General features: G+C 38.5%; 1 protein-coding gene across 2 annotated transcripts; it reads right to left on the bottom strand.

Annotated features, from left to right (window-relative positions):
- Positions 1–26,511, bottom strand: LOC123853321 (UDP-glucuronosyltransferase 3A2-like). Of its 2 annotated transcripts, XM_064595607.1 has the most exons (8): positions 26,282–26,375; positions 23,928–24,033; positions 22,237–22,238; positions 17,360–17,468; positions 14,923–15,451; positions 3,872–4,103; positions 2,171–2,390; positions 1–1,030 (listed from the first exon to the last, which is right to left on the bottom strand). In XM_064595607.1, exons 1-8 carry the CDS (start codon positions 26,373–26,375, stop codon positions 754–756), a joined length of 1,569 nt encoding a protein of 522 aa, XP_064451677.1. In that variant the 3' UTR covers positions 1–753. The 2 variants fall into 2 exon arrangements, with proteins under 2 accessions (XP_064451677.1, XP_064451678.1); XM_064595608.1 differs by lacking the exon at positions 22,237–22,238 and having other exon boundaries at positions 23,932–24,033; positions 26,282–26,511.
- Between the last annotated feature and the right edge of the window lie 585 nt (positions 26,512–27,096).

Below are 27,096 nucleotides of genomic sequence, written 5' to 3'. Positions count from 1 at the left end.
CTTGCAAAGGAAGTGCTCTTTGAAGGACAGAACTCAGCAGAGAGATCACAACTTGAGTCCTGGGAAGACCATCCCAGCCTAGCTGCATGATGGAGGCTAGGCTTCTTGAACTTGGAGGTCAGATGAAAAGGAGATGCAAGAGGAAGGCCCAATATGGAAGAACTGGCCAATATCTTGTCATATCATGAAATGTGAGGATGGAGAAAAGGCAGAGAGACTGAGAAGTGTCTAGGAACCCAGGATGAAATAAGCAGGGCTCTGTGTCTAGGGACAGGGAGTGGGGAGGAAGGTGGGGGCTGTCTGCTGAAGTTTTGAGTCTGAGTGAGGAGTCCACTGATGAGGGGCAAGAAGCCAAGATCAAATTCGTAGACACAGAAAGTAAAACTGGGGTAGCCAGGAGCTGGTGAGGCGGGTGATAGGGGCAGGGATGTGGGGAATTACTGTTTGACCAACATTGCCTTTTAGTGTGGGAAGATGAAAACAGTCTTGGAATGGGTGGTAGTGAGGTTCACATGATAATGTCAATGTGCTTAATGCCATTGATTCTACACTTAGTGGTTAAAATGGAAAATTTTATCACAAGAAATCCAAGAGTGCCTCACAAGAATTTTTAAACACAAGCAGAAAATAGTGAAACACAATTTGTGTGCCAATCAAGTGCCAATACGGGGAAGACACCAGGGGTGTTCTGTGCTAAGAGAAAGCCTTCTACAACCAGTGGCTCCCCAAACACCTGTCAAGGCTGCACCTCCATCAGGCCTTCTTCAGCTTCCTGGCCCCACACAGCCACCTGGCCACCACGCCCAGCAGCTTCCCACAGAGCCACAGGGTGCCCAGGGTGACCAGCAGCAGGAACAAGAAGACGTCCAGCAGGTACTGCTCATGCCATGGCTGCTGCAGGCCGTGGGGCTTGAGGTGTGCCGCGCCCCCTGTCTGGAGGATGTGGTCGATCCAGCCCACCAGCCTCTGAGCAGGGGTCAGGGGGTGGGAGCGCCTGATGATGCTGGCGGCCACTGCTGCTGACTTGTACCTGTTGGCAGAGACAGAGGCAGGGTGTTACTCATGTGCTCTCAGAAGTCTTAGAGACCTCGTATCACACACACACGCACACACACACACTTTCATCCATATGCACAAAAGACTCAGTTTCAAGAAAAAGTTGTTGGCCTGGCCTTGTCACAGTCTAGCTGGGTCCCACTGAAAAGTTCTAACTGGTCTTCCCATGCAAAGATTCATGCTTTGTGCTAAAAGAGCTAAGCTATAAAAAAAGTGACTAAGCTGTAAGGACAAGTCTCTAACCAAGAACACTTATGGTACAATAAAGGAAAAAGTATATAGGTATATATGTGATGCACCATACATCTGATTCAGGATAAATGTCCTTGAGACCCTAATAAGATATTCGGTCCATCATGGTTACCACATCCTTGTGCTGGAAGGGAATTTACCTAAGAAACTTTTATTGACTCACTTAACAGAAATTCATCCTAACTTACTTTCTGGCAGACCCTGTGCTAGGCCCTGGGAACACAGGGGAAACAAGAGACACACTTGGCCATCCAGAGGAGCTTACTCTCTATTTTCTAGTGTGAGGGACACACAATAAATTAAGACAGAAAAAAACTGGGTTAGTTACCGATCCTGAGAAGTGTTAAGAAGGAAAAATGAATTATGATTGAAGAGGGTGGGAGAGAGGAGCACATTTAGGACTGTCAGACAAAGACCACCTGCCCCTCTGAGGAGAGGACACTGGAGATGAGTCCAACTGTCATGAAGGAGCTAACCCTATGAAGAGAAGGGAAGGATGTTCTAAGGAACAGCACTGACAAAGGGCCTGAGGCAGGAAACAGTGTGGCATATTGGGGGACAGAAAGGAAACCTCCTGCCTCAGTGTAACTCTACTAAGCACTCCAAAATATAAGACCTCTCACAGACCCTGTGTAAGTAGGTTGGAGTCTTCACAGTCCTTAAGGTAGAAAATTGTTGTCAGCATCAACCTAAATTGCCCAGTCTTGTTCTCAGAGGAAACAGGTCAGCTGTTAGCATCACACACATATTATTTTGTGTCCTGGAAGTTTCTACTTTTATTGCAAAAAAGTGCCACATGGCGCCCTTTGTATTTGATATCTTCATTTAGCCTAAATGACCACAAGCCCAGAGAGCTCCATACCTCTTGTCTTCTATGACTTGCTTCATCTTCAGAGCCAATGTCTCTGCCTTGATATGCTTTAACTGGATAGAGACACCAAACTTTTTGGCTTCTACTCGGACCAGGTTGTCAGGTTGGTCTCCAAGGACAGGAATCCCCACCATGGGCACACCATGTTGGATGGCCTCCATTATGCTATTCAATCCACCATGGGTGACAAAGAGACGGATGCGTGGGTGAGCTGTTGCAGATCAGGAACACAGCAGAATATTTCAGGGTAAAATTTTCAGAATACCAAGGAAAGCATCAGGGTGGAAGAAAATACTAAGGCATTTCAACGTATATTGGAGAAAATGGATTTACTGATTTCGCTTTGGACATACTCAAGGGTGAATATTTCAAGATATGAAATTCTGGCCTTGTCTCTGTACAGAAACTCCTCTAAATCAATCCATCTAAGACTCAGAACCTAGAGAAAGCTGGAGAACACAGTGCTAAGGCATATTTCTCCTCCCATCTATCCATCCATCTCTCCATCCACCCATCCTTGTCTTTCCACCCTGTCTCTCTCTTTATTTCTCTTCTCTGTTCTCTATTACTCTCTCCTAGTTTCTCCTCTGATTTTCTATCTTTGTCTCTTTCTATCTCTGTCTCTAGCTTTCCAGGTCTCACACTCTCTCCTTCACTGCCCATTCACTTCCCTCTTATCTGAAGTCTTAACACTTTCACTGACATCACATCTCATGTGTCATTCATCAAACTTACACTGTATGTGCTATCACCTCAACTTCATAAGAAATCCTCTAAAGTAGGCAATGATGGACCACCCAACTCAGTATTTCCAGTTTCTGTGTGTTCATCCCACTCTTATTTAGAGTAAACTAAAACAAGTGTTGATAATGAAGAGTTCATCTCAAACACTGTCTCTCAACAGAGATGTGCATCAGAATCTATTTGTTTTTCTTTGAAAATCGGAATCCTTTTCCCTATACCATGCCTTGTGAATAAATGTGCAGAACCCTCCATCTTAAGTTCCCAATATGTTTGTGAGCCATAATCTGGGGATGAACCTCTGATGTATTTAGTGGTTAAGGCACTAAGGGGGCTCCAAAAAGTGGCATAGGACAAAAAAAACCATATTGGGGTATAAAAAGCCCTACGTAACCAGAGAATCTGATGGACTAAAAAACCACCCAAGAGGTTACTCAGCTAGACATTCAGATATTTTGGCTCACCCTTCAAACACCATCAGCATCAATGTTGACAAAGCATGAGTCCATCGTTTGCAGGGTAGGAGAATGTACTAAAGTGCGTGGGAGTGTGTGTCTCTAACGGCACATGGCCTCACAGATACTCGGGAGGCCAGGAACAGCAGTGGCCACAAGACACCCGGGATGTGTTCTCAGAGTCTACAAGCCATCTTTGATTGTGTCTGGGCTACCTTGGTCTGTGCCAAATATGGTAAGGTCAAAACAACCTGACAACAACATCATTTCTGGCTGCAGGTATCAGGACTGCAATAGAAAGGAAGAAAACATGGCAATTTTAGCCATTTGGGAAGCATAGCCTGATTTCCCAAGAACTCCAGCTGGTTGCTCCATTCCTGTCCTCTAAAGATTACCTTTAGCTACCAGCTGCCCTTTCTCATGCTGGTGGTGTTGCCCAGTGGAAACCTAAAGATACATAAATGGAAAGAGAGAAGTAGATCTGAACAGTCCTTACCCAAGAGGTCATTCTGAGGAAGCCAGTCCACAATTTTCACATTTGCTGCCAATTTGACGTCTTTGGGCCAATGAGAAGGATTACACTTCCATATCACCCCTTGAGACAGATGAGCAAAGGCACTGTTCATCTCCCTGACAACTTCCTGGGACTGACAGATGCCCACCAGGGAGCCCAGGGACACAAGGACAAAACCAGAGTCTCCAAACTTGGCAATAAAATTCTCAAATTCCTGGAGAGAAGTAAGAAAGGAAAGCAGGTGAACAAAGCTGTTCATCAAAGCCTAGACAGCCATGAAATAAAAGTCAGCTATTTACTGAATACACCCTTCTGTCAGTGCCTAGAGCTCACTGTCTTGAAAAGTTTCTCATAGCCCCTGGAGAGCTCAGTGCCCTCTGCACTATGCTCATATCCATTGTGTCTAGTGTCCTTGGAGTCATTTCTCTGAGACCTCAGGACACATCCTACCATATAAACACTTTCAATAATCACAGATGAATGTGAAGACAGCTGTAGGTGTCCAGTCACTACCACAATAACCCACATTGCCTTTGAGGCACTCAAAGCACACTGTAGCACCAACAGGACTTGTGTATATAACCATCTTTTATAGAAGAGGAAAGTTGAGGTGGTGGGAATCTCTTTCTTCATTGAAAACATGGCCATCCTCATCCCTCATTCTAGGTGTGGGGAGATATGGTCATTTAGGAGGGTTCCAATGCCAGACCAGAGGTGCTAGTGCCTGAGAGAGTGCCAGTTGCTGTCCTGGTCCAGTAGGAGGCAGCATGCCTTCTGGAGGCTGAGGTAGATGCTGGGGAAATATCTCTGTGGTGTGTCTCTTTCATATGCTTATTAGTCATCTGTCTATCTTCTTTGTTGAGGGGTATGGTAAGGTTTTTGGCCCATTTAAAATTTTTGACTGATTGGGTTTTTTATTGTTATTATTGAGATTTAAGAGTTCTTTGTATCTTTTGTATATATGGTTTTGTACTTGTGTGCATAAGTGTATATTTTGAAAAATAGTCTTTATCAGATATGTCTATGCAAATATTTATTCTTGGTCTGTGGCTCCTCCTTTCATTCCTTTGACAGTTCTGTCCCAGAACAGAAATCTTTAAGTTCAATTTGCCCACTCTTCAACTCTATCATAGAACATGTCTTAGGTTTACCTCTAAAAACTATTCACCAAACACTAGTTCATCTATTTTCTCCTATGACCCCTCATAGGAGTTTCATATTTTTGCATTTTACATTTAGTTCTGTGATCCACATTGAGTTAATTTTTGTGAAGAGGTAAGATCTATGTCCATTTGTTGGAAAGGCTATCTTTTTTTCATGGCATTTCTTAATGCCTTGTCAAAGATCATTTGACTAAATTAATGTGGGCCTTTGTGTACTCTCTATTCTATTACATTGATCTATTTGTCTATTCTTTCGCTTATACCATACTGTCTTGATTGCTTTAGCCATATAGTACGTCATGGTGTTGACTAATGTAAGACCTCCAACTTCACCTTCAGTTCTTAATCTTCAATTCTGTGGTGGTTCTTCATGGTTTTTACCTCTCTGTGCAAATTTGAGCATCATTTTATGAGTATCCACAAAATAACTTGCTGTGATTTTCAATGGGATTGCATTGAATCTATAGATTGAATTGGAGATAATGAATATCTAGCAATATTGAGTCTTCCTATCCACAAACATGGACTTTCTCTCCGCTTATTTAGTTCTTTGATTTCTTCCATCAGTGACTTGTAGTTTTCCTCAAATAAATTTTATACGTATTTTGTCAGATTTATTCCCAAGATTTCATATTTGGTGGTGCTAATGTAAATGGTATAGTGTTTTAAATTTCACATTCCTCCTATTCATTGCTGATATATAAGAGAAAGGATGGATTTTTTATATTGAACTTGTAACCTTTTGATATTGCTATAATTGACTATTAGTTCCAGGAATCTATTTCTTGACTTTTTCAGAGTCTTGAAATGGAGCATCATGTCATCTGAACAAAAAAAGTTTTATCTCTTCCCTCCTAATCTACATTCCTTTTATACCTTTTTTTGTCTTATTAATTTACTAGGACCTCCAATACGATGCTGAAAAGCAGAAGGAAGGGACATATTTGCCTTGTACCTGATAAATTGTTCTTTCATTTTCTATATATGTGTCCTTCAATATAGAGAAGTTTTCAATCCTGATAAAGTCCTATTTATCTATGTTTTTCCTCTGTTACTCATGCTTTTGGTGTCACATCTACAAATTCATTGCCAAATCCAACTCCATGCAATTTAGCCCTTTCTTTTCTTCTAAGAATTTTTTGTCTTTTAGCTCTTTATTTAGGCCATTGATCCATTTTAAGTTAATTTTGGTATGTGGTGTGAGGAAGGTTCAAACTGCATTCTCTTTCATGTGAATGAATATCCAGTGGTCCCAGTACCATTTGCTGAAGAGACTATTCTTTCTATTGATTGCTCTTGGCACCCTTGTCAAAAATGAATTGGTTGGGCGCCTGGGTGGCTCAGTTGGTTAAGCGACTGCCTTCAGCTCAGGTCACGATCCCGGAGTCCTGGGATCGAGTCCCACATCGGGCTCCCGGCTCAGCAGGGAGCCTGCTTCTCCCTCTGACCCTATCCCCTCTCATGCTGTTTCTCTCTCTCTCAAATAAATAAATAAATAAATAAATAAATAAATAAATAAATAATGAATTGGTTACAGTTGGATGAGTCATCCAACTCTGTTCTTTTTCATAATGTTTTGGTTATTCAGGGTCTCTTACATTTCCATGTGAATTTGAAGATTTTCCATTTCTGCAAAAAATAATAATAATAATAATAAGGCCATTCAAATGTTGATAAGGATCAGATAAACTCTGTAAATCGATTTGAGTAGTATTGCTCTCTTAACAATATTAAGTATCACAATCCATGGAATGGAGAGGTCTTTCCATTTATTTAGGTCTTCCTTAATTTCTTTCAGCAAATTTGCAGTGTCCATGTCTTTCACCTCCTCAGTTTAATTGGATGCTGTTGTAAATAGAATAATTTATTTAATTTCATTTTCAGGTTATTTATAGTCAGTGTATGGAAATACAACTCATATTTGCATATTGATAGTTTTCCCTGCAACTTTGCTGGATTCATTCATTAGATCTAATGTAAGGTGTATGAATTCTTTGAGATTTTCTATATATAGGATTATGTCATACGAAAATCAAAAAATTTCTACATTGATCATTCCAATTTGGATGACTTTTATTTCTTTTTCTTGCCTACTTGCTTTGCCTAGGGCATATTTGAATAGCAGTGATGTGGGCATCTTAGACTACTGACCTTAGGCAGCACGATTTCAGTCTATCATAAAAAGTATGATGTTAGCTGTGAGTATTCCATAGATATTCTTTAGCATGTTCGAAAAGTACCTTTCTACTCCTAGTTTTGTGAGTGTTTTTATCATGAAAGGATGTTAGTTTTGCCAAGTGTCTTTTCTGCATCTCTTGGTATGATGTGCTTTTTTATCACCTTGATTCTATTAATGTGTTATATATTATGCTGATTGATTTTGTATCCTTTATCTCCTATAAAAGTTTTGACATCAGTCTATTTTGTCTGATATTAGTTAGTATGTAGCCACCCCCAGATGATTCTTAAAGAATTTCATGATCTAATACCCTAAAAATTAGTTTTTGTCAATTCTGCAAAACATTTGTTTCTTCTTTTCTCTACATTTGTTGGCTGTCCCCAGCTGCCCGCCCCTTACCTCACTGTGCCATTCTGGCCCTACTTAACTCCATCCAGCATAACACTGTAAGAATTACCATCCCAAAGGACCACTAGAATCAGCTTTCTTCTCATTTGACATTTATAAGGTCAGTGTAAATCTATAATCTAATATTGGCAAGGGCAGAGCATGATGTCAAGAAGCTACATACTTCCAGTCCCTCAGAGAAAAAATAACAGGAGAAAAAAAGCAAAAGACTGACTCAAATAATTTTACAGACTTGGAAAAATGGTCACTGATATACAGAAACCAATCAAATAAACACACTCAGAATGGTGAGAATTTCCATGCCATTTTTACTCTTTCTTGCCCCACAATCTTCCTGGGGTGGCATGCCATGATCCTGAGGTAGCAGTGCTGGCCCTGACTTCAGCAGCAGGAGCAGAACTGAAATAATTTGCAAGATTGTAGCCACTCTGTAGCCTCCCAAGTGACAAGTTTAGGCCTCACTAGACTTGAAGCTCTGCCTGGAAATGGCAATATAGTTAAGATATCAGGCTGGTGGGAGTCTTGCAAGAGGGCACCATGCCATGTAAAACCTTCAGGGACATTACAGAACTTAGAATCTTGGGGGCAAGAAATTATGGGAATAAAATACAACAGAACACCTAAGGCCTGGAGCAGAATCTGGGTAAGACTCTTTGGGAATTTAAGACATTAAAATCAGCCAAGTGTACAAGAAGAATTAGGTGAATAAAAGCTTACACAAAGGTCCAGACAGGAAAAATGTTCAGAAAATACCTAAGAAGACTTAGGTATTAAGTTGCCTTCTCTGGCTGATCCAAAGTATTAAAACATTCCCCACTAATAAGTGAAGGTGTTCTACGGCAGCCTGCAAATACAAGTAGAGGTGACTGTTTTTTACAAATGCCCAAAACTCTCTACAAAAGATCACAAGGCAGGGCACCTGGGTGGCTCAGTTGGTTGAGCGACTGCCTTCGACTCGGGTCATGATCCTGGAGTCCTGGGATCGAGTCCCATGTTGGGCTCCTTGCTCAGCGGGGGGTCTGCTTCTCCCTCTGACCCTCCCTCCTCTCATGCGCTCTCTCTCATTCTCTCTCTCAAATAAATAAATAAATAAAGATCACAAGGCATACCAAAAAAAAAAAGAATAAAAAGCCAAAACGTGTCTTATAAAGGGACAAAATAAATCTCCAGAAACTCTCTTTAAAGAAACAGAAGTTGGATTTACTAAACAAAGCCTTTAAAATTGACTAAATATATGCGCAAAGAGCTAAAGAAAAATACGGACAAAGATCTAAAGTAAATCTGGAAGACAATATATGAACAAACAGAAATTATTTTTCAAAAAGAGCAAACAAAATCAAAACAAAAAAATACAATAACTGAATTGAAAAATTCACTAGAGTAATTCAAGGCAGGCCCAAACAGACAGGAGAAAGACTTAGTACACTTGAAGACAGGTCATCTAAAATATCAAGTCTAAGGAACAAAAAGGAGAAAGGACAAAAAAAGTGAATAGAGTGTAAGGGACTCGTAGGACCCCATCATGTGGATTAATATATGCATTACGGAGGTCACAGGAGAGGAGAAAGGGAAAATAGCAGAAGGATTGCTTCAAGAACATATGACACATGACAAGATATTATATGTAGACAACCCTAAGGTTCCTCACACACCAAAAACCTGTCAGAACTAATGAACAAATTTAGAAAAATAGCAAGAAACAAAATCAGCTCAAAATATCAATTGCGTTACTATACATTAATAACGAACATTTCAAGGAGATTAGAAAAACAATTTCATTTACAATAGAATCAAAAGAATAAAAATATACTTAGGAATAAACTTAACTAAGGAGGTGAAAGATTTTACATTGAAAACTCTAAGACATTGCTGAAAGAAATTTAAAAAGGCACAAATAAATGGAAAAAGAAATCCAGGCTTCATGGATTAGAAGACATAATACTTTAAAGAAGTCAGTACTTCCCAAGGTGATCCACAGATACCATGCCCTCTCTATCAATAGTGAACAACATTTTCTTTTGGCAGAAATAAAAACCAATCCTAAATTTGATATGGAATTGCAAAAAACCTAAGTACCCAAAGCAGTGTGGAAAAAAAGAACAGGATTGCAGGTCTCACATTTCATGATGTCAAAAGTTACTACAAAGCTATAATAATCAAAATAGTGTGCTATGACAAAAAGACAGATATACAGATCAATAAAATAAAATAGAAAGTCCAGAAATATCCCCAGGTACATTTGGTCAAATAACTTTTGACAAAGGTGTCAGGCCATTCATTAGGTAAAAGACAGTCTTTTCAGCAAATGGCATTGGAAAACTGGATATCCACATGCAAAAGACTGAAATTGAACCATTACATTATGCCATATACTAAATCAACTTACAATAGACTGAATATCTAAAGAAATGAGCTAATAGGATAAAACTCTTAGAAGAAAATAGAGAGAGAAATCTTCATGTCATTATATTTCGCAGTGATTTCTTAGATAAAACACCAACAGCATAGGCAATAAAATAAAAAGCAGTTAAATTGGATTTCATCAAAAAGAAAAACTGTGACTCAGAGGACACTATCAACATAGTGAAAAGGGCAAACCAGGAAATGGGAGAAATACTTGCAAGTCATATATCTGATAAGGGATTGATAGCCAGATTGTATAAAGAACTACTCTACCCAAAAAACAAATATGATTCAAAAATGGGCAAAGATTTAAACAGATAGTCCTCTAAAGAAGATATATAAATGTCCAATAAGCTTATGAAATGGTAAACATCACTAATCGGGAAATTCTAATCTAGCCACAATAAGACACCACTTCCCACCCATTAGGATGGCTAATAAAATTTTTTAAAACCCACAAAAACAGAAAATGACAAGTGTTTGTGAAGATATGGGGAAGTTGGAACTCTTATGCTTTGTTGGTGGAGATGTAAATTGGGACAACCACTGTGAGAGACTGTATGGCAGTTCCTCAAAAAATTAAATATACGATTATCATATGACCCAGAAATTCCATTTCTCAGTATATCCCCAGAAGAATTAAAAGCAGGGACTCGAACAAATATTTGTACACTACTGTTCATGAATATAGCAGCATGATTCACAATAGCCAAAATTAGAAGTAATCCAAGTATCTATGGACAGATGAATAGATAAACAAATGTGGTATACACATACAATGAAATATTACTCAACCTAAAAAGGAAAGAAATTCAGACACATGCTACAACATGGTTGAATCTTGAAGACATTATGCAAAGTGAAATAAGCCATCACAGAAGAATAAATATGGTATGATTCCACGTATATAAGGTACCTAGAATGGTCAATTCATACAGACAAAAGGAGAATAATTGTTGCCAGGATCTGGAGGCAGAGATGAAATGAGGAGTCACTGTTGAGTGAGTATGAAGTTTCAGTTTGGAAAGAGGAAAATGTTCAGGAGATGGATGTGGTAATGGTTGCACAACAGTGTGGAAGTTCTTAATGCCCCTGAACTGTACCCTTCAGTATGGTTAAAGTGGTAAGTTTTATACTATGTATATTTGGTCACACAAAAAAAAAAAATTGGGAAAGGAGAGAAGAAAAATTGTACAAGCATTTGTTGTCTCACAGATTACACACCCTAACTTCCATTATACTCCTCCTTAAGGACTCCTGTCTCAGTTCCAAGACCTGATCCACCATCCCATCGGGTAAAACCTATGTTTTGGCCTAGTTTTATTTCTGCAACTGAATCTTCCACTACTCTAGTCTGGCCAGTGTCACTGAGGGAACCCAGCTTCATGGCCACCTCACTTACACCTCCACACATTGGACCTCCTGTTCTCTCAACCTGCTGTGTCTTCCTCCTCAATTCCATTTCTTTAAAAATGCTACCATGAACCAAAGTCCATTTTGCCCATGAATCATTCCCCAGCTCTTTCTGTTTACTCAATGCAAGGTCAGTAGGGGAAGGGTAGAGACTTTGGTGCCCAGAAAGCCCAGGCCAGATCTAGGCTTTTGCTACTCTGAGCTGAATGGTACTGGAAATATTACGTACGTCACCTGAACATCTGTCCTCTCATTTATAAAACTGGAGACCATCACAGTTCCCTCAAGGTGGCAATGATATACAATATCTAAGATAACTTCCATACAATAGCAACCCAGTACCTACTGGCAACAGGCAGCCACTGATCTCAGCTCTACTTCATTTTGATAACTTCTAGAGCAGTGGTTCTGAGTTCAGGCTCTGCATTCAGACCACCTGAGTAGCATTTAAAACTTACAGTACCTAGACCTAATCCCAGACCAATCAAATCAGAAAATCTAGACTGAGTTAGGAATGGGAGCTCTACAGGAAGGAGCCATCGGAGATGATGCCTGCAGGTCTTGCTATCAGTCGCACCCAGTCCTGGTCATTACACTATGTCTCTCTTTTTTTATATTTCATCATGGATAACCAATCTCCTTAAAATCCTTTCATGTGGTAGCCTCTCACTTCATAATTATTGTACATGTGATCATTAAAAATGAAAATGAAAATATCAACATAGTGAAGCATTTTTACCAGCAAGGCTAGGACTCAGGTAAGGCATAGGAAGAGCTTAGGGCTGTTCCTCAAGGAGGTTTTCAGTAACAGGATCATGTAGGACCTAACAGTACTTCCATGACCCTTACAGGAAGGGCTTCCTTAAAAGTGGGCCCTGGGATCAGCAAGATGGCAGAGCAGGAAACTCTGGACACTCCTTCCCCCTAAAAACACACCAATTCGGCAATGTTTCATGGTCAAATTCCCCTTGTAAGAAATCCAGAGACTAAATGAAAGGGTACTTCACCCCAGCCAAATGTGTAACCAGTCTCACCAAAGCCGGGAGATAGTTATGAAAACACCCTCTCACCAGAATCCCTACCCCAAGCATGTGGATATCCACATGAACAAGAATAAAATTGGATCCTCACCTTACACCATGCAAAAACTCAAAATGGATTAAAGATTTAAATATTAGACCTGAAACTGTGAAGCTCATAGAAGAAAACAGGGCAAAAACCTTGGTATTGATCTTGGCAATGATTTCAATGATAAAACACCCAATGCACAGGCAACAGGAACAAAATAAATTCAAAAAACAAACAAACACAAGTGGGATTATATTAAACTAAAAAGTTTCTGCACAGCAAAAGAAACAGTCAACAGAGTAAAGAGACAATTTACAAATGGAAAATATAGGCAAACCATATTCCTGATAGGAGATTAGTCTCTAAAATGTATTGAAAAGGCCTACAACTCAATAGAAAAAAAAAAATCTTATAACTCCATTAAAAAATAGGCTAAGAACTTGAATAGACATTTATCCAAAGACAACATACAAATGGCAAAAATATGAAAAAATGCTCAGCAACACTAGTCATCAGGGAAATGCAAATCAAAACCACAATGAGATATCACTTCACACCTGTCAGTATGGTTATTATCAAAAAATAGAAGACAAATGTTGAGGATATGGAGCAATTACAGTCCTTACATACTGTTGTTGGGAATGCAAAATGCTGCAGCCATATAGATGCCCCCACCCCTCCCTGGCCAAAAAACATAGAATGGGCATATGATCCAGCAATCCCATTTCTGTGTATATACACATGAGAATGAAAATCAGAATCTCAGAGAGATATCTGTATTCCCATGTCCACTGACGCACTATTCAAAATAGCTACGATGTTGAAAAAACCTAAATGTCCATCAAAAGATGAAAGGTTAAAGAAAATATGGTGTGTGTATGTATATATATAGATATATAGATATAGATACACACTATATATTGATATATATATACATACACCATATACAGTATATATATACACATCATATATATACAATATATATACACCTATCATTTTGTGTGTGTGTGTGTGTATATATATATGGTGTGTTTATATATATTGTATATATATGTATATGTATATTATATATTGTATATTGATATATATATCAATATTTATTAAGATATACACACACACATATTTACTAAGATATATATACACACACCATATACAATATATATATACCCACCATATACAATATATATATACACACCATATATATACAATATATATAAACCCACCATATTGTGTGTGTGTGTGTATATATATATATATGCTGTGTGTATATATATTGTATATATATGTATATATGTATTATATATTGTATATATTGTATATTGATATGTACCAATATTCATTGAGATATATATACACACACCATATACAATATATATGCACACACACACATATATATATACACCACACACACACACACACACACACACACATATATATACACACACAATATATATAATGTCCTCAGGGCTCATTCATTTTTTCACATATTGCAAAATTTCCTTCTTTTTAAAAGCTAAATAGTATTGCATTGTGTGTGTGTATATATATGTATTGTATATGTATGTGTGTATATATACAGTATATATATACTATATATAGTATATAGTATTATATATAGTACACATATTGTATTTATTGTATATTGAATATATATTTATTGTGTATATATATATGGCGTGTATATATATGTTGTATATATATTGTATATATTGAATATATTGTATAAATATTATATTGTGTATATACTATATATACTGTGTATATATATGTATGGTACGTATATATACAATATATACATGGTGTGTATATATATATTGTACATATATATACTACATAATGCAATACTATTTAGCCTTTAAAAAGGAAATTTTGCAGTATGTGAAAACATGAATGAACCCTGAGGACATTATGCTAAATGACATAAGCCAATCACAGAAAAGCAAGTATTGCAGGATTTCACTTATATGAAGCATCTAAAATAATCAAGGTCATAGAATCAAAAGTGGGAGTTGGTTTCCAGGGGTTGGGGGAAAGGGATAACAGATAGTCACTATTCCATGGAGAGGAAGAGTTCTAAAGTTAAGTGAGATGAGTAAGATATAGAGATCTGAGGCACAACATGGTACCTACAGTCAATAATTCATATTGTACTTTCAAAAACTTGTTAAGAGGGCAGATCTCATATTAAGTGTTTTTATGAAAACAATTAAAATTTTAAATAGAATAGAAAAAATAGAATAGCAAATTAAAAATAAAATAAAATAAAAATGTATATTCTAGGTGTTTTGTTTGTCTCACCCTACTTTAATCCCAGTTCCCTCTGCCAGGGAAGCCACAGGTTCTGTCTGCACTAAAGAGCTCTGCATGGAGTCCATATTGAGAGCTAAAGTTTTACTTACCTGTGATACTGGTTTAACAGGTCTGGACATTAAGCCTCCAACATACACAGTGTTGGGAAGCAGGGGCCGAGCAAATTCAAGGGCAAAGTCAGAGTTAACAAACCACAGCTCTGCTTTCTTTAGAAGATGAGACAAAACTGGCCTAGAACCTTCTGGGAAATGTTCCTTAATGGTGCTGTCAAATGTAGACTGGATTCGCCATTGCTTCATGGAGAAATCAAAGAGCATCAGAAAATTCTTCACTCTGCCCCAGAAGTCCATGTGGTCGGTTAGCAAGGAATTGAATACTGGAACATAAGACACAGGGTTAGGTTGTCCAAGGTCCACACTGCCAAAGGGAGTGGGAAGAATTGACACAAATGGCTTCCCAAGCTTCTCAGCAACCAGGAAAGAACAGAAGTCAAATGCTTCAACAAATACCAAGTCAAAATTCTCATTTTTTAAAGAATCCATGATATCACTTCTTAGCAAATCACTGCACTGAATCCCCAATTGTTCCATTAACTTTACAAAGTTGTCAAATGCTCCTCTGAAAGAAAAAAAAAAATGTAAGGGCAAACATTCACTGGAGGTGTTAATTTCACAGTACATAAAGGAATTATAGGCTACAAAAAAATATTGCAGGTAAGTAAGACCATATCTAGCATCAGCCCACCTATTTTACCAGTGTCCAAAGAATAACTCTGCTCTGGTCATTCTGCCCTGGATATTTCTGCTTCCTAAAATGTTCTCACTTCCTCCCCTCCCCTTTCACCAGCCAATCGTATCCACCCATGATCCATGCCAACTCAAGAGCCTTCCACTTTGGGAGCCATCTCTCACTGTAGCAGACCTCATTGTTCCTTGTCTACTTGACACATTCTATTAACTTTTTTCTGTATACTGACTTTTTATGAGTGACTTTTCTTTCTCAACCTACCTGGGGAAGTAACTCAGTAGCAGAGTCCACCAATATTGATAATATAGACATGTTTTGTTCTTTAAATTTTGTACAGTCTACATTTGACAAATTGCCTCATACAAGGAACTTTTTGGTGGTTAAAAATTAGAACCCAAATTCTAAGCTGAACACGAGATGTACATCTTTCTAGCCTATGAGGTAAAAATTTAAAAGAAAAATACAAGTCTGCTTGAAGCTTATTATTAACCTTTCCATTTCATGCTTCCTAGAGTATTTAAAGAAGTAATGCTAACATTTTATTGATACCTAATTAAGACACTGTCTATGGCACTATTCTCCTTTAATATTTTCCCATCAGTGCCTGCAAAGAAAATGATCCTTTTTGCACAACATATGGGCAATAGATGAGAATGCTCTGGACCAGAGGTTATAGGTGCAGGTGTTTTGGAGACCCATGGGCCTCCTACTTGAATGAAGGACTGAGAGAATCAATGGCCCAGCCAACCTGTAACCTATACAACACTACACCATATCAGCCCACTTAAAAAAGACCCACAGGTGAGAGCTCCTTAGCAATATGCAGATGCCCATGAGTGCTTTAGAATTGATGTTAAGTGACAACAGATGACTAGCTGAAGTGATCCTCTATTATATTTTTAAATGATTTTACATAATGAATGACTGCTACATATTGTGGATAAAATCAAGATAAGAAGTACAAATTCCTCAAAAGTAGAGCATTAATAATATTTGAAATTAAGTTAATAAATTGAACACAGTACAGGAAGGTACTGTTCTCAGTATATTGCACCAGATTTAACATGTGTGTACAACCAATCTTCAAAGAAATAGTGAGGGAAAAGAGACAAGACATATACTTTAAAAAATTGAATAACAATCACAAGATGATATAGACAAAGTTTAAAATGAGTATTTTAGGTAAGATCTCATAGACAAGAGAATTTTGTCGTCCAGTTTAGGTAAGGAGAAAGGCTTTATGTAAAAAGCCAGATTTTAAGGCCACCTTGATGACTGAATAAAATTTTTAAGGAAAAAAGGGAGGTGGGTTAGGCCTGTATAATTAACCAAGCAAGGCATGAATATGTCTTCTCTCTCTTATGTCAAAGCTGAAGATCTTTGAGGGCACCTGGGTGGCTCAGTTGGTTAAATGACTGCCTTCGGCTCAGGTCATGATCCAAGGGTCCTGGGATCAAGTCCCACATCGAGCTCCCCCTGCTCTGTGGGGAGCCTACTTCTCCCTTTCCCTCTGCCTGCCATTCCCCCTGCTTGTGCCTCTCTCTCTCTGTCAAATAAATAAATAAAATCTTAAAAAAAAAAAAGATGAAGATCTTTCAATACATCCCAGGTAATGACAAAAACTCATCCACTCCATCCATCCACTGCCGCCCATCATTGATCTCCCCATCCATCTACTCATCCACTTTTCTAAAATTCATTCCAAGTATCCATGCATCCAACCATTTATTTGTGTCACTAAAATGGTAAGTCTTTCATTCAGAGAATAAAAGAAATTACCTGCCATGCAAAACTTCTGTCATAAAGAAATCAAAATAGTTCTTTAATTGTTTTTCATGTTCCTCAGATAGAAGCCAAGTGATAACTTGGTATGTATTTTCCTTCTTTTCTAAATAAAAGAAAATTTAAAACACCAATAAAAATATGTAATTATGTCATACAACCCAGATTAATATTAGCATGATGATACCATAGTTTTTTTTTATTCCAATAATTTTATATATATTTGAATGTTTGCTTTTAGAGGGGTTTTTTTGCTTGCTTTTTCATTTCTTCAATCATAGGATCTGATAATTTTACTGAGAACCTTATGATAATTCAGTTATTTTTATTCAATTTAAAGCCTTCAGGTAAAGGCATAGAGATTCTTCATTTTACGGGTGAGAAAACAAAGATAAATGGAGTGTCAGGTAATTTGTCAAGGTTGCACATATAGTAAACAGTACACTTTGCATTTAAATAGAGATCTCATTTTACCCCAGTTCCCCAGTCCTTTGTCTCTTAGGGAAAAAAAACTTCATTTTTGTTACTTAAAAGAGATACATGCAAAGGTTTTTCATTCTGCCAAAAATATGCCAAAAGCTAAGTTAAAAATAGTAGTCCTCTGCAGCCCTACTTCACATCCTGGCATTTCCCCAATAACTCAGGTGTAATAGAGTCTGACACCATTTTTGAGGTTGGACTGATGACAGCTTAGCAAGCTCCATCTCCCCCTTAACCTTCTGTGACGTATCTTGGCAAACACAGAAGAAAGCCTCAACATGCCATCCTTTTTGTGAGCAAGAGTTTCAAGCCAAGCAAGCCAGACCCAAGTAGGGGAATCCTCACCTCCACTCTACTCAGAAGCTTCCATAATTGGCATTTAGAGACAGAAGTATGGGTTTAGCCTTTCAGTGGCCCTGGTCACGTGTCTCACACAAACCTATTTTCTGTGTCAGCTTGGATTGTGCTCTGGATCCCAGCATGAGCCGTGATTGACACTAGCCTAGGTAGAACCCTGTGACCAATGGCTGTGTGTCTCAAGGACTGCCCCCATTATAAACAGTGCTCTGGGTAAGACTGATACCAGTTTACAAGCCCACAGAATGGTGGAAGAATAGTCACTATATCATATGATGATATTCATACCTGTAAAAGTAGAAGGCACACTAGAACCCCAGAAAATGCCTTTGCTACTGCTGCTGATTATAGCTCTGTAGCTAAAAGAAAACTTGATTAACACAGTAATGAGGAAAAACATTGATGACACCCCCATGGAGTTAATTCAAAGAGTTCATTCAAACTCAATCTCAGGTCTTTCAAAATCACCACTAGGGAGGCCCCTAGCCTTGATGATACTAATTGGGACATTCTAAGGAAGAAACGTAAATATGAGCAGGTTAGAAGGGACACCTGCCCCCAAAATATATTTAATGACAACCAAAGGAATGGCAAAAAAATGGGAAATTGCAGGATGGAAGAGTCAGGAAAGAAATTAAAACAGAGTTCTCAGTTTTAACATATGTAGAATCTAACATTACTTAAAAAAAGAAATTATTACAGAGAAATGACACAGACTGGCTTTTGTGACTTTACATCAGAGGTTCTAAATTACTTTAAACATCGGATGGGATGCACCAAAAACAAACCTTAATCATCTTGGTCAATACTGGGGGGAAGTAACAGATATATCATAAACGCTCACCAAATTTGTCGAAGTACATTTGTACTCTTAAGAGTAACAAAATATTAGATAGAGGACAATTGTGCATGCCCTGTCTTAACTACTGGGATTAAATGTCTCATAGTCATAAGAGCCATTGGTTAAGTTATTTCATAGTAGCAATGGTTGCTCTTATGTAACAAGTCATAAAATAAAATTAAGGTTTTAGTACTAACAGCATGACAAAAAAGGATTCATTGGATCTGCCACATAAATTTAAACTGTTAATACAATCAAATATATTTTAATAGAGTGCCCTAAAGGATTAAATCCCATTAAAAAGAATCTATTAACAAAGGAGTGATTATCCCACTGGTTCTCCATTTAATAGCCTAATTTAGACTATTCTTAAACCTGAATGAATGGTGCCTCTCAATGGACTGCTATAACTTGACTGCCAATGTCATCATATTAGGGCTACCATTTCCAATGTTACTGAAATTGCTGACTATATCTAAGTACTAATAGATACTCTGCAAGCATAGATTTGGGAATATGTTCTGTTCATTTCCTATTTCAATAAGCTCTCAGCTGCAGTGTCTCTTCACCTTCCTCTTGGCAGGATACAAACCATTTGTAACTGGTTTCTCATGGACTGTCTCAATAGCCTTGCTCACAAGCTTTGCTGGCAAGATCTTAACCACATTCAACTTTCTCCAGAAGCACATGTATGACATTGCATTGAGGACAATCTCCTTTTGCAGAGATTTGTCCAGCACATGCACTCAGGACACAAACGTTCACCCAGGAGCTCACAAGAGGGATGTGTTGCTGCCCTACACAAAGCACAAGCCATGGCACCTCAATTGAATTCTTGGGCAGAATTACTTGTCAGCTGAAGGTCTTTCCACCCCTAACACTGTCAAACACCTATTACAGTTCCACTTCCAGCATGAGAGTATAAGGAGCTTTCTTGGATCTACTTTCAAAAGAGGAACTGGTGAAAAATTTTTATATGTATGAAATGTATTTACATGAAAATTGTATTATATATACATATATGTGTGTGTGTATATATTCACATATATATTCAACTATATCAATATATATAAAATTCTGAAAAGAAATAATAGGTCAAAAGGCAGTGGGGGAGTTTCTGCTACGATGGTGGAGTACCAGAATCTGTCCCCTGACCTAGACAACAATTCCATTGACAGAATTTGTCTGAAATAACTGTTTGGGAACTCTGCAGTCAATTGATGGTTTACAACTACCAAGGGAAGTCTTTAACTGTAAATTGCAGATAATTTCAGTCAATCTCAGCTCTTTTCACAGTAGCAACTACCCATCCCCCACCCCTCAGTGTCTAAGAAGAAAGCTGTATAAATGTGTTCATATAGCAGCTTGTACACAGGTTTCAAGAGCCTGAGTGGGCAAAAATGACCTTCTTCAAATATCAAATATCTGAGCTCTGATTGCTGATTGCTGCTTCTGAGCACAGACGTACAGACAAAGAAGTCAGCAGCAACATTTTTGCATCACACTTATTGTTGCAAGCATATCCCTCTGGCTGAATGGATTTCAAGGGGTCTAAAAAGACTGATGTCCCCCTTTTCCCCTCATTTTTCTCATTTTCTCCTTTTGGGAGGGAAACATTAAAGACTGGAACATTGTAAAACAACTACATATACCAGGAAAATTAGAAAATGTCCTTTCATGCCCAGGAAAGGCTCAGAAAAGACTTAAGAATACTGAAGTTTATACCTCACATTGATCCTTACCACAAAGGCAGCCTAGAACAATTGTAAAAAAATGAACAAAATTAATAACAAAAATCTGCAAACCCTAGAGAAAGGAGGCGTCTCACCTCCAGATATAGCACATTGTCAGATTCAAATGGACAGTTTTCAACAAAAATTACAAGACACACCAAGAAACAGAAAACTCAGGCTTATTCAGAGGGAAAAAAAAATAAATCAACAGAAACTGTCCCTGAGAAAGACCTGATGGCAGACATACTAGACGATGACTTTAAAATAACTGCCTTAAAGGTCCTCAGAGAACTAAAGGAAGATGTGGAGAAGGTCAAGGAAAAAGTGTATGCAAAATAGAAATGTCAATAAAGGCATAGAAAATCTAAAAAGAAACCAGAAACAAAATCTAGAACTGAAAAATGCAATAAATGAAATGAAAATTTCACTGGAGGGATTCAAACGCAGGTTTGAGCAAATGGAAGAAATAATCCATGAACTTAAAGATAAGACAATGGAAATGATCAAGTGTGAAGAACAGAAAGTTAAAAGATTGAAGAAAAGAACACAGCCTAAGGGACCAACATATGCATTGTGGATGCTCACAAGGAAAAGAGAGAAAGAAAGGGATAGAGAGAACATGTTAAGTAATAATGGCTGAAGACCTCCCAAATGGATGAAAGATAGGAGTATAAGCATCCAGGAAGCTCAACTCCAAGGAAAATGAACTCAGATATTCACATCAGGACACATTATAATCAAAATTTAGAAAGATAAATAGAGAATATTAAAAGCAGCAAGAGAAAACTGACTCATCACATACAAGTGTTTGTCAATGAGATTATCAATAGATTTCTAATCAGAAACTTTTGAGGCCAAAAAATAAATAAATAAATCGGAGTCCAGAAGGCAGTGGCCCAATATTCAAAATGCTAAAAGAAGGGGCACCTGGGTGGCTCAGTGGATTAATCATTCAACTCTTAGTTTCAGCTAAGGTCATGATCTCAGGGTTGTGAGATGGAGACCTGTGTCGGGCTCCATGCACAGTGGGGAGTCTGAGATTCTCTACCACCTCCTCTCCCTCTGCTCCTCCCCCCACTCACACTCTCCCTCTCTCTCTCTCAAATAAATAAATAACATCTTTTTAAAAAAAATGCTAAAAGAAAAGAACAATCAACAAAAAAATCTTATATCCAGCAAAACTGCCTATCAAAAGTCAAGGAGAATTGAGACAATCCAAGATAAAACAAAACTAAGGGAGTTTGTTATCACTAGACCTGCCCTGGGAGAAATACTCAAGGAAGTTCTCCAGGGAAAAATGAAAGAACACCAGAGAGTAACTCAAAGGTGTATGAAGAAATAAAAGGTAAATGAATGGGCAATTATAAAAGCTACTGTTATTGTAACAATGGCTTATAACTACCTTTTTGTTTTCTACATGATTTAAGTGACTAGTACATTAAAAAAATTATTAGTTTAAAAACTACTACCATTATTTGTACTTTATTTGTAAGTAACTTCATTCAAATTTTCTACATAATTTAAGATACTAATATATTTAAATTAATGATAGATTATATTTGGGGGCACACAATGTATAAAAATGTAATTCTGTGACATCAACTAACCAAAAAGGTGGGGGTTGAAGGCATATAGGAGCAGCATGTTTGAATGTTATTAAGCTGGTATAAATTAAAATCTGAGTGTCATAGATTTAGAAGGTTAAATGAAATCCCCATTGTAACCACACACATAAAATAGCTGTGGAATATATACAAAAGAGAATGAGAAAATAATTTAGTGTTTTGTAAGGAATCAACTAAACACAAAAGAAACAGTGATACAGAAAGTGAGGGACAAAGAAGCTATAAAGCATATAGCAAACAAATAGCAAAAGGACAGAAGTAAGTCTCTCCTTATCAGTAATTACATTAAATGTACATGGATTAAACTCTCCCATCAAAATACAGAGACTATCAGAATGGATAAAAACACATGATCCAATTGTAATATCTCTGTATGGTGACAGATCGTGGCTACACTTGTGAGCACAGCATAACATACACAGTTGTGAAATCACTATGTTGTACACCTGAAACTAATGTAACACTGTGTGTCACTATACTTCAATAAAGAATAATAATTAAAAAAATTAAAAATAAAATGGGATTAACAATGGGGGCAAGAAGGTGTGGGGTGTATGGGAACTTCCCATACTATCTTTACAACTTTTCTGTGAACCTAAAATTATTCCAAAATGAAATGTATTAAAAAAATAAAAAGGCCACAAACACACAAAGAAAAGCATAATCCAACTATATTCTGTCTACAAGAGACTCACTTTAGATCCAATGACACAGATAGACTGAAAGGGAAATGATGGAAAAAGATATTCCATGAAAGTAATAACCAAAAGAAAGCAGAAGCAGATAAGCAAATATCAAACACAACAGATTTTAAATCAAAAAAGATTATAAGAGACAAAGAAAAACAGTACATATTAATAAAAGGTTCAATACAGCAAGATGATATAACAATTATAAACATATATGCAACTAATAAGATACCATCAAAATGTCTAAAGTAAAAACTGACAGAATTGAAGGAGAAATAGTTCTATAATAATCATTGGAGATTTCATGCTCCATTCTAAATAATGGGTAAAATAACCAGAAAGAAGATCAGCAAGGAAATAGAAGACTTAAACACATTAATCCACTAGATGTAACAGACATACAAAACACTCTACCCAGTAACAACAGCAAACAGATTCTTCTCAAGGGTACATGGGACATTTTCCAGCAGAGACCATGTGTTAAGCCACAAGTAAGTCTCAATAGATTTTAAAAGATAGATACCGTACAACATATTTTTTCTGATCACAACAGGTTTAAGTTAGAAATCAACAGAAGGAAAACCAGAAAATTCGTAAATAATAGAAATTAAACAACTTTTATATAAGCAATGTATCAAAAGAAATCACAAGGGAAATCATAAAATACTTAAAGACAAATGGAAATGAAAATACATACCAAAACTTAAAACACATACACACATTTTTTTTCCATCTTTTCAATATGACTAGATTAAAAAAGATTTTGTGTTAAGCAGTGCTATACAAAAGATATTGTCTATCTTTTCCTGGGATAGAGAAATATAATAATTATAAAAAAACATACTTGGGATTACATAATCTCCTCCATAAAGAAGTATGGTGACATTATGGCCATGATCTTGAAGAATCTGAGAAACCCGGTCCACCAGTAGATAATGGCTTCCACCTAGAAACAATACAAAATTTCATTTTTGTAAAGGTGAGAACAGAGAGTCTGAAATTGATATTGGGGATTTGGAAATCTAGGGTAAGGCAGCAGAGAGTTGATGGCAGTAGAAGAAAATGAGTTTCTTTTGGATAAGCCCCAGACCAGATACCCACATTCCTTCTGACCAAATCTTGACATGTAGCAATCTTACATAAAAGATTCCCTTTTGCAATTCAAGGTCTCTGTGCCAGCACAATGAGCTTCTCTATGCTTAGGCCTGAAGGAGTTCCTGATCCTCAGTACATGCTGCAATTTAGGCAGGCTTTATGAAGATACTGTGTCCTAAAGAAGTAACTATTCAGTGGAAATTTTGGCACAGTGCTATGTATGTGAGAATAAAGGGTTTCTATGGGAAAATCAATCAGAGATATTTCTGGAATCCTCGTCTCTGGAATTTATGTTAATGTGGAAGCCAGAAACATGGGAACATGAATATCAGTCCAAGAAAGAGCCACGGAAACAGAAGGGGATTAGAGCCATTTTTCAGAGCCAAAATCCTTCAGATTCAAATATATTTGGCAGGAGGATCTTCATTTGGGGTCTGCATCTTGCTGAATACCAAATTAAGGCATTCTGGATAACTGTGGGCCCTAGGAGTGGAACTGCAGGATCCTTTATGCAAGAGAGACTGGACATCACCCATCCTAGGAAAATCCTGGGATCCTAAGGAAACAGAAGCTTGATCATCTGGGGAGGTACAGGTTCTATCACACCAGTGTCTAAAACCATGTGATATCACAGAGCATTTTTCTTGAATTGTTGGGTTAAGGAATAGAATTTACCCACATTGGGAAGTGGGGGTTATTTGGAAGATGAAGATCTCACAATGATTGGGTCAGCAGAGAGGGATGTAGAACTATAGTAATGGTGTGTATCTGTGGAAATTACTCAAGTTTTTTATATCTATACTTATGCTGACTGAGATATCACGGATTATGGAAAACACAAACCCCTACTCGCTCAGACTGTCTGCTCTGGCTCACATTCAGCCCGTGGAAGAAATGGAACAGGGGAGAAGCCATCCTGCAGAGGCAGCCATTCCTGAGGGTTTTGGTGAGCCCAGTGCATTCTGGGCCAGAGATAGGGCTTCTAGCCACACCTGCTCCCTCTCAGAGTCTGGAGGACATGTGCTTTCAAGAGGTGAGAAAGCTTTTTTTTTTTCTACTGTTACTTCTAACTATCATTAAAAAGTAGATTTAAAATAGAAATCAAGGCTTTTTAAGTACTGATTTTTAGGAATCCCCATGGTAAAGAGTAGAATTTGGGGAAATTAAACAACTTTTAATTTTTAACTTTTAACTTTAACTTTTAAGGACAGGTTTGAGGTAAGAAACAGTGAGTAAAGTCCAGAGTGTGTCCATCAGGGAGGTCTGATGTGCTCTTGCAAAAGGCCCCTCCTTTCCCTCACCCTCAGGTTACCTATCAGGAAATAAAAGGGGGACGCCTACACTTATTGCCCAATTAGATGAACTCTGTGGTTTTTCCAGCTCTAGGATCCCCAGATTCAGAGGGATCTAAAAGTGATCCTGGGAGCCCCCTATCCTTTCACAATAGATCCAGAAACTTCTTGGGGAAACTCCATCCTATGATGCCTCCTTAGCCTGAAAATGTTCCTGTGCCTTCTGTTCCCTTTGGGGAAGAGTAAAGGAAATAAACCCGACTTCACGCAGAATTAACTGCTTCACTGTCCTTCAAAACCCTCCAGCAGCAAGGGCGAAAGAGAGAGGGGATTCCCAAGAACTTGATTGTCCTGGGGCCCCCTCCTCGGCCCCGTCAGTTCTCCAGGTGTCCTATTAATGACATTCCCAGTTTGTGCTGCTGCCTACAGGAGCCCCCGTCCTTGGCCTCCAGGGGCCTGAAGTTGACCTCACCTTCCACTTTCTACTGGCAACTACTGCACACCCCATAACTTTTAGGCTGTACCTCTGAAAGTCCCTGCCTTCCCTGGAGTAGGAGGCTCGAGATCTCCAGGTCAGCACTGGATCTAAATTCTGGCCCCAGCTATGCACAATGGGAAGCCCCTCCAGAGCAGATAAAAAGAGGAAATGTTTTTTCTCCTGACCTACACCCTCTTCTCCATAGCCTGGGACCCAAGCCCTGTTTGGAAAACCACATGGAATGACCCTCTGACCCAAGGCTGTCTGCCTGAGCCCGGGCTGAGGTGCCTGGGATGCAGCTGTCTCTGATTCTCCTGCCGAGCACTCACCCAGTGAGGATACAGTCAGAATTTTGGCGGCTTCTGAGAGCAGGAACCCCGGCAGAAGGAAGCCGGCTAGCAGCTGTGCCCGCTGTCTGGCCATGTTCACTCCCGTACCAGTGTGGAGCCCAGCCCTGAGCCCCGAGCCCCGCACAGCGCCCTGTGCGCCCTGGGACACGTGCAGCGCTGGCAGCCGAGGAAATGCGCTGGCGGGAGGATTGGGAAGAGGTTAAGAGGTGGATCCTGCCGGTCAGCTCTGCAGTCGCTACTCGCCCTTTGCTCCTCCTCCCAGGGTGCTTCCACCACTGGCTACTCTGTTCTCACCCTCCCTAACCTGGGGCAGCGGGAAGGAGGGGTTAGCGAGCTGTCCTTAACCCCTCTCTGTGCTGTAATCACCACACTCTCCGCAGAGAAGATACTCTGAACCAGGAATTTCGGGACCTTAGGAAGTCGCTTCCAAGATAGTTCCACTTCCAAGTGACTCAGACCCGTCTCTATTTTAGGGATTTTTTTCCAAAATTTCCCACTCCTAACTGCTCTGTTGAATGCATACTGCCATCCCCATTACCCATTTCCCCACGTACCTGCTTAAAATCTCTGCTAGTGTTCCAATCTCAAGATCTCAGAAACTGATTCCCAACGGAAAATTACCTACATTTATTGCTCAGAGAGTTTCTTTGGAAAGTAATTTACTGGTGATAAGTGTTAGTGTCCCCTAAGTGTTAAGCCCCGCTGGAGGGCCAGGTCTTGACCTGAAGCACTGAACCTCTAAAGGTCAGTCTATTATTCTGAATGGGCATCACAACTAGGACTGGGTGTTGGGC

Source organism: Mirounga angustirostris, unplaced genomic scaffold, assembly GCF_029215605.1.
Source record: "Mirounga angustirostris isolate CCGP_5_RB_7025 unplaced genomic scaffold, mMirAng1.0.hap1 SCAF_7, whole genome shotgun sequence".
Taxonomy (NCBI): Eukaryota; Metazoa; Chordata; class Mammalia; order Carnivora; family Phocidae; genus Mirounga; species Mirounga angustirostris.
The sequence above is the reverse complement of the archived record's forward strand: the minus strand, read 5'-3'. Positions and strand labels throughout refer to the sequence as shown.

Excerpts from the sequence above, each read along its gene's own strand:
- LOC123853321 (XM_064595607.1), bottom strand. The coding sequence starts at position 26,375 with ATGGCCAGACAGCGGGCACAGCTGCTAGCCGGCTTCCTTCTGCCGGGG. Across the intron at positions 15,452-17,359 it reads ACAGAAGTTTTGCATGGCAG|AGGAGCATTTGACAACTTTG; the intron begins GTAATTTCTTTT and ends TTTTTCTTTCAG. Across the intron at positions 2,391-3,871 it reads TCCTCAGAATGACCTCTTGG|CTCACCCACGCATCCGTCTC; the intron begins GTAAGGACTGTT and ends GATCTGCAACAG.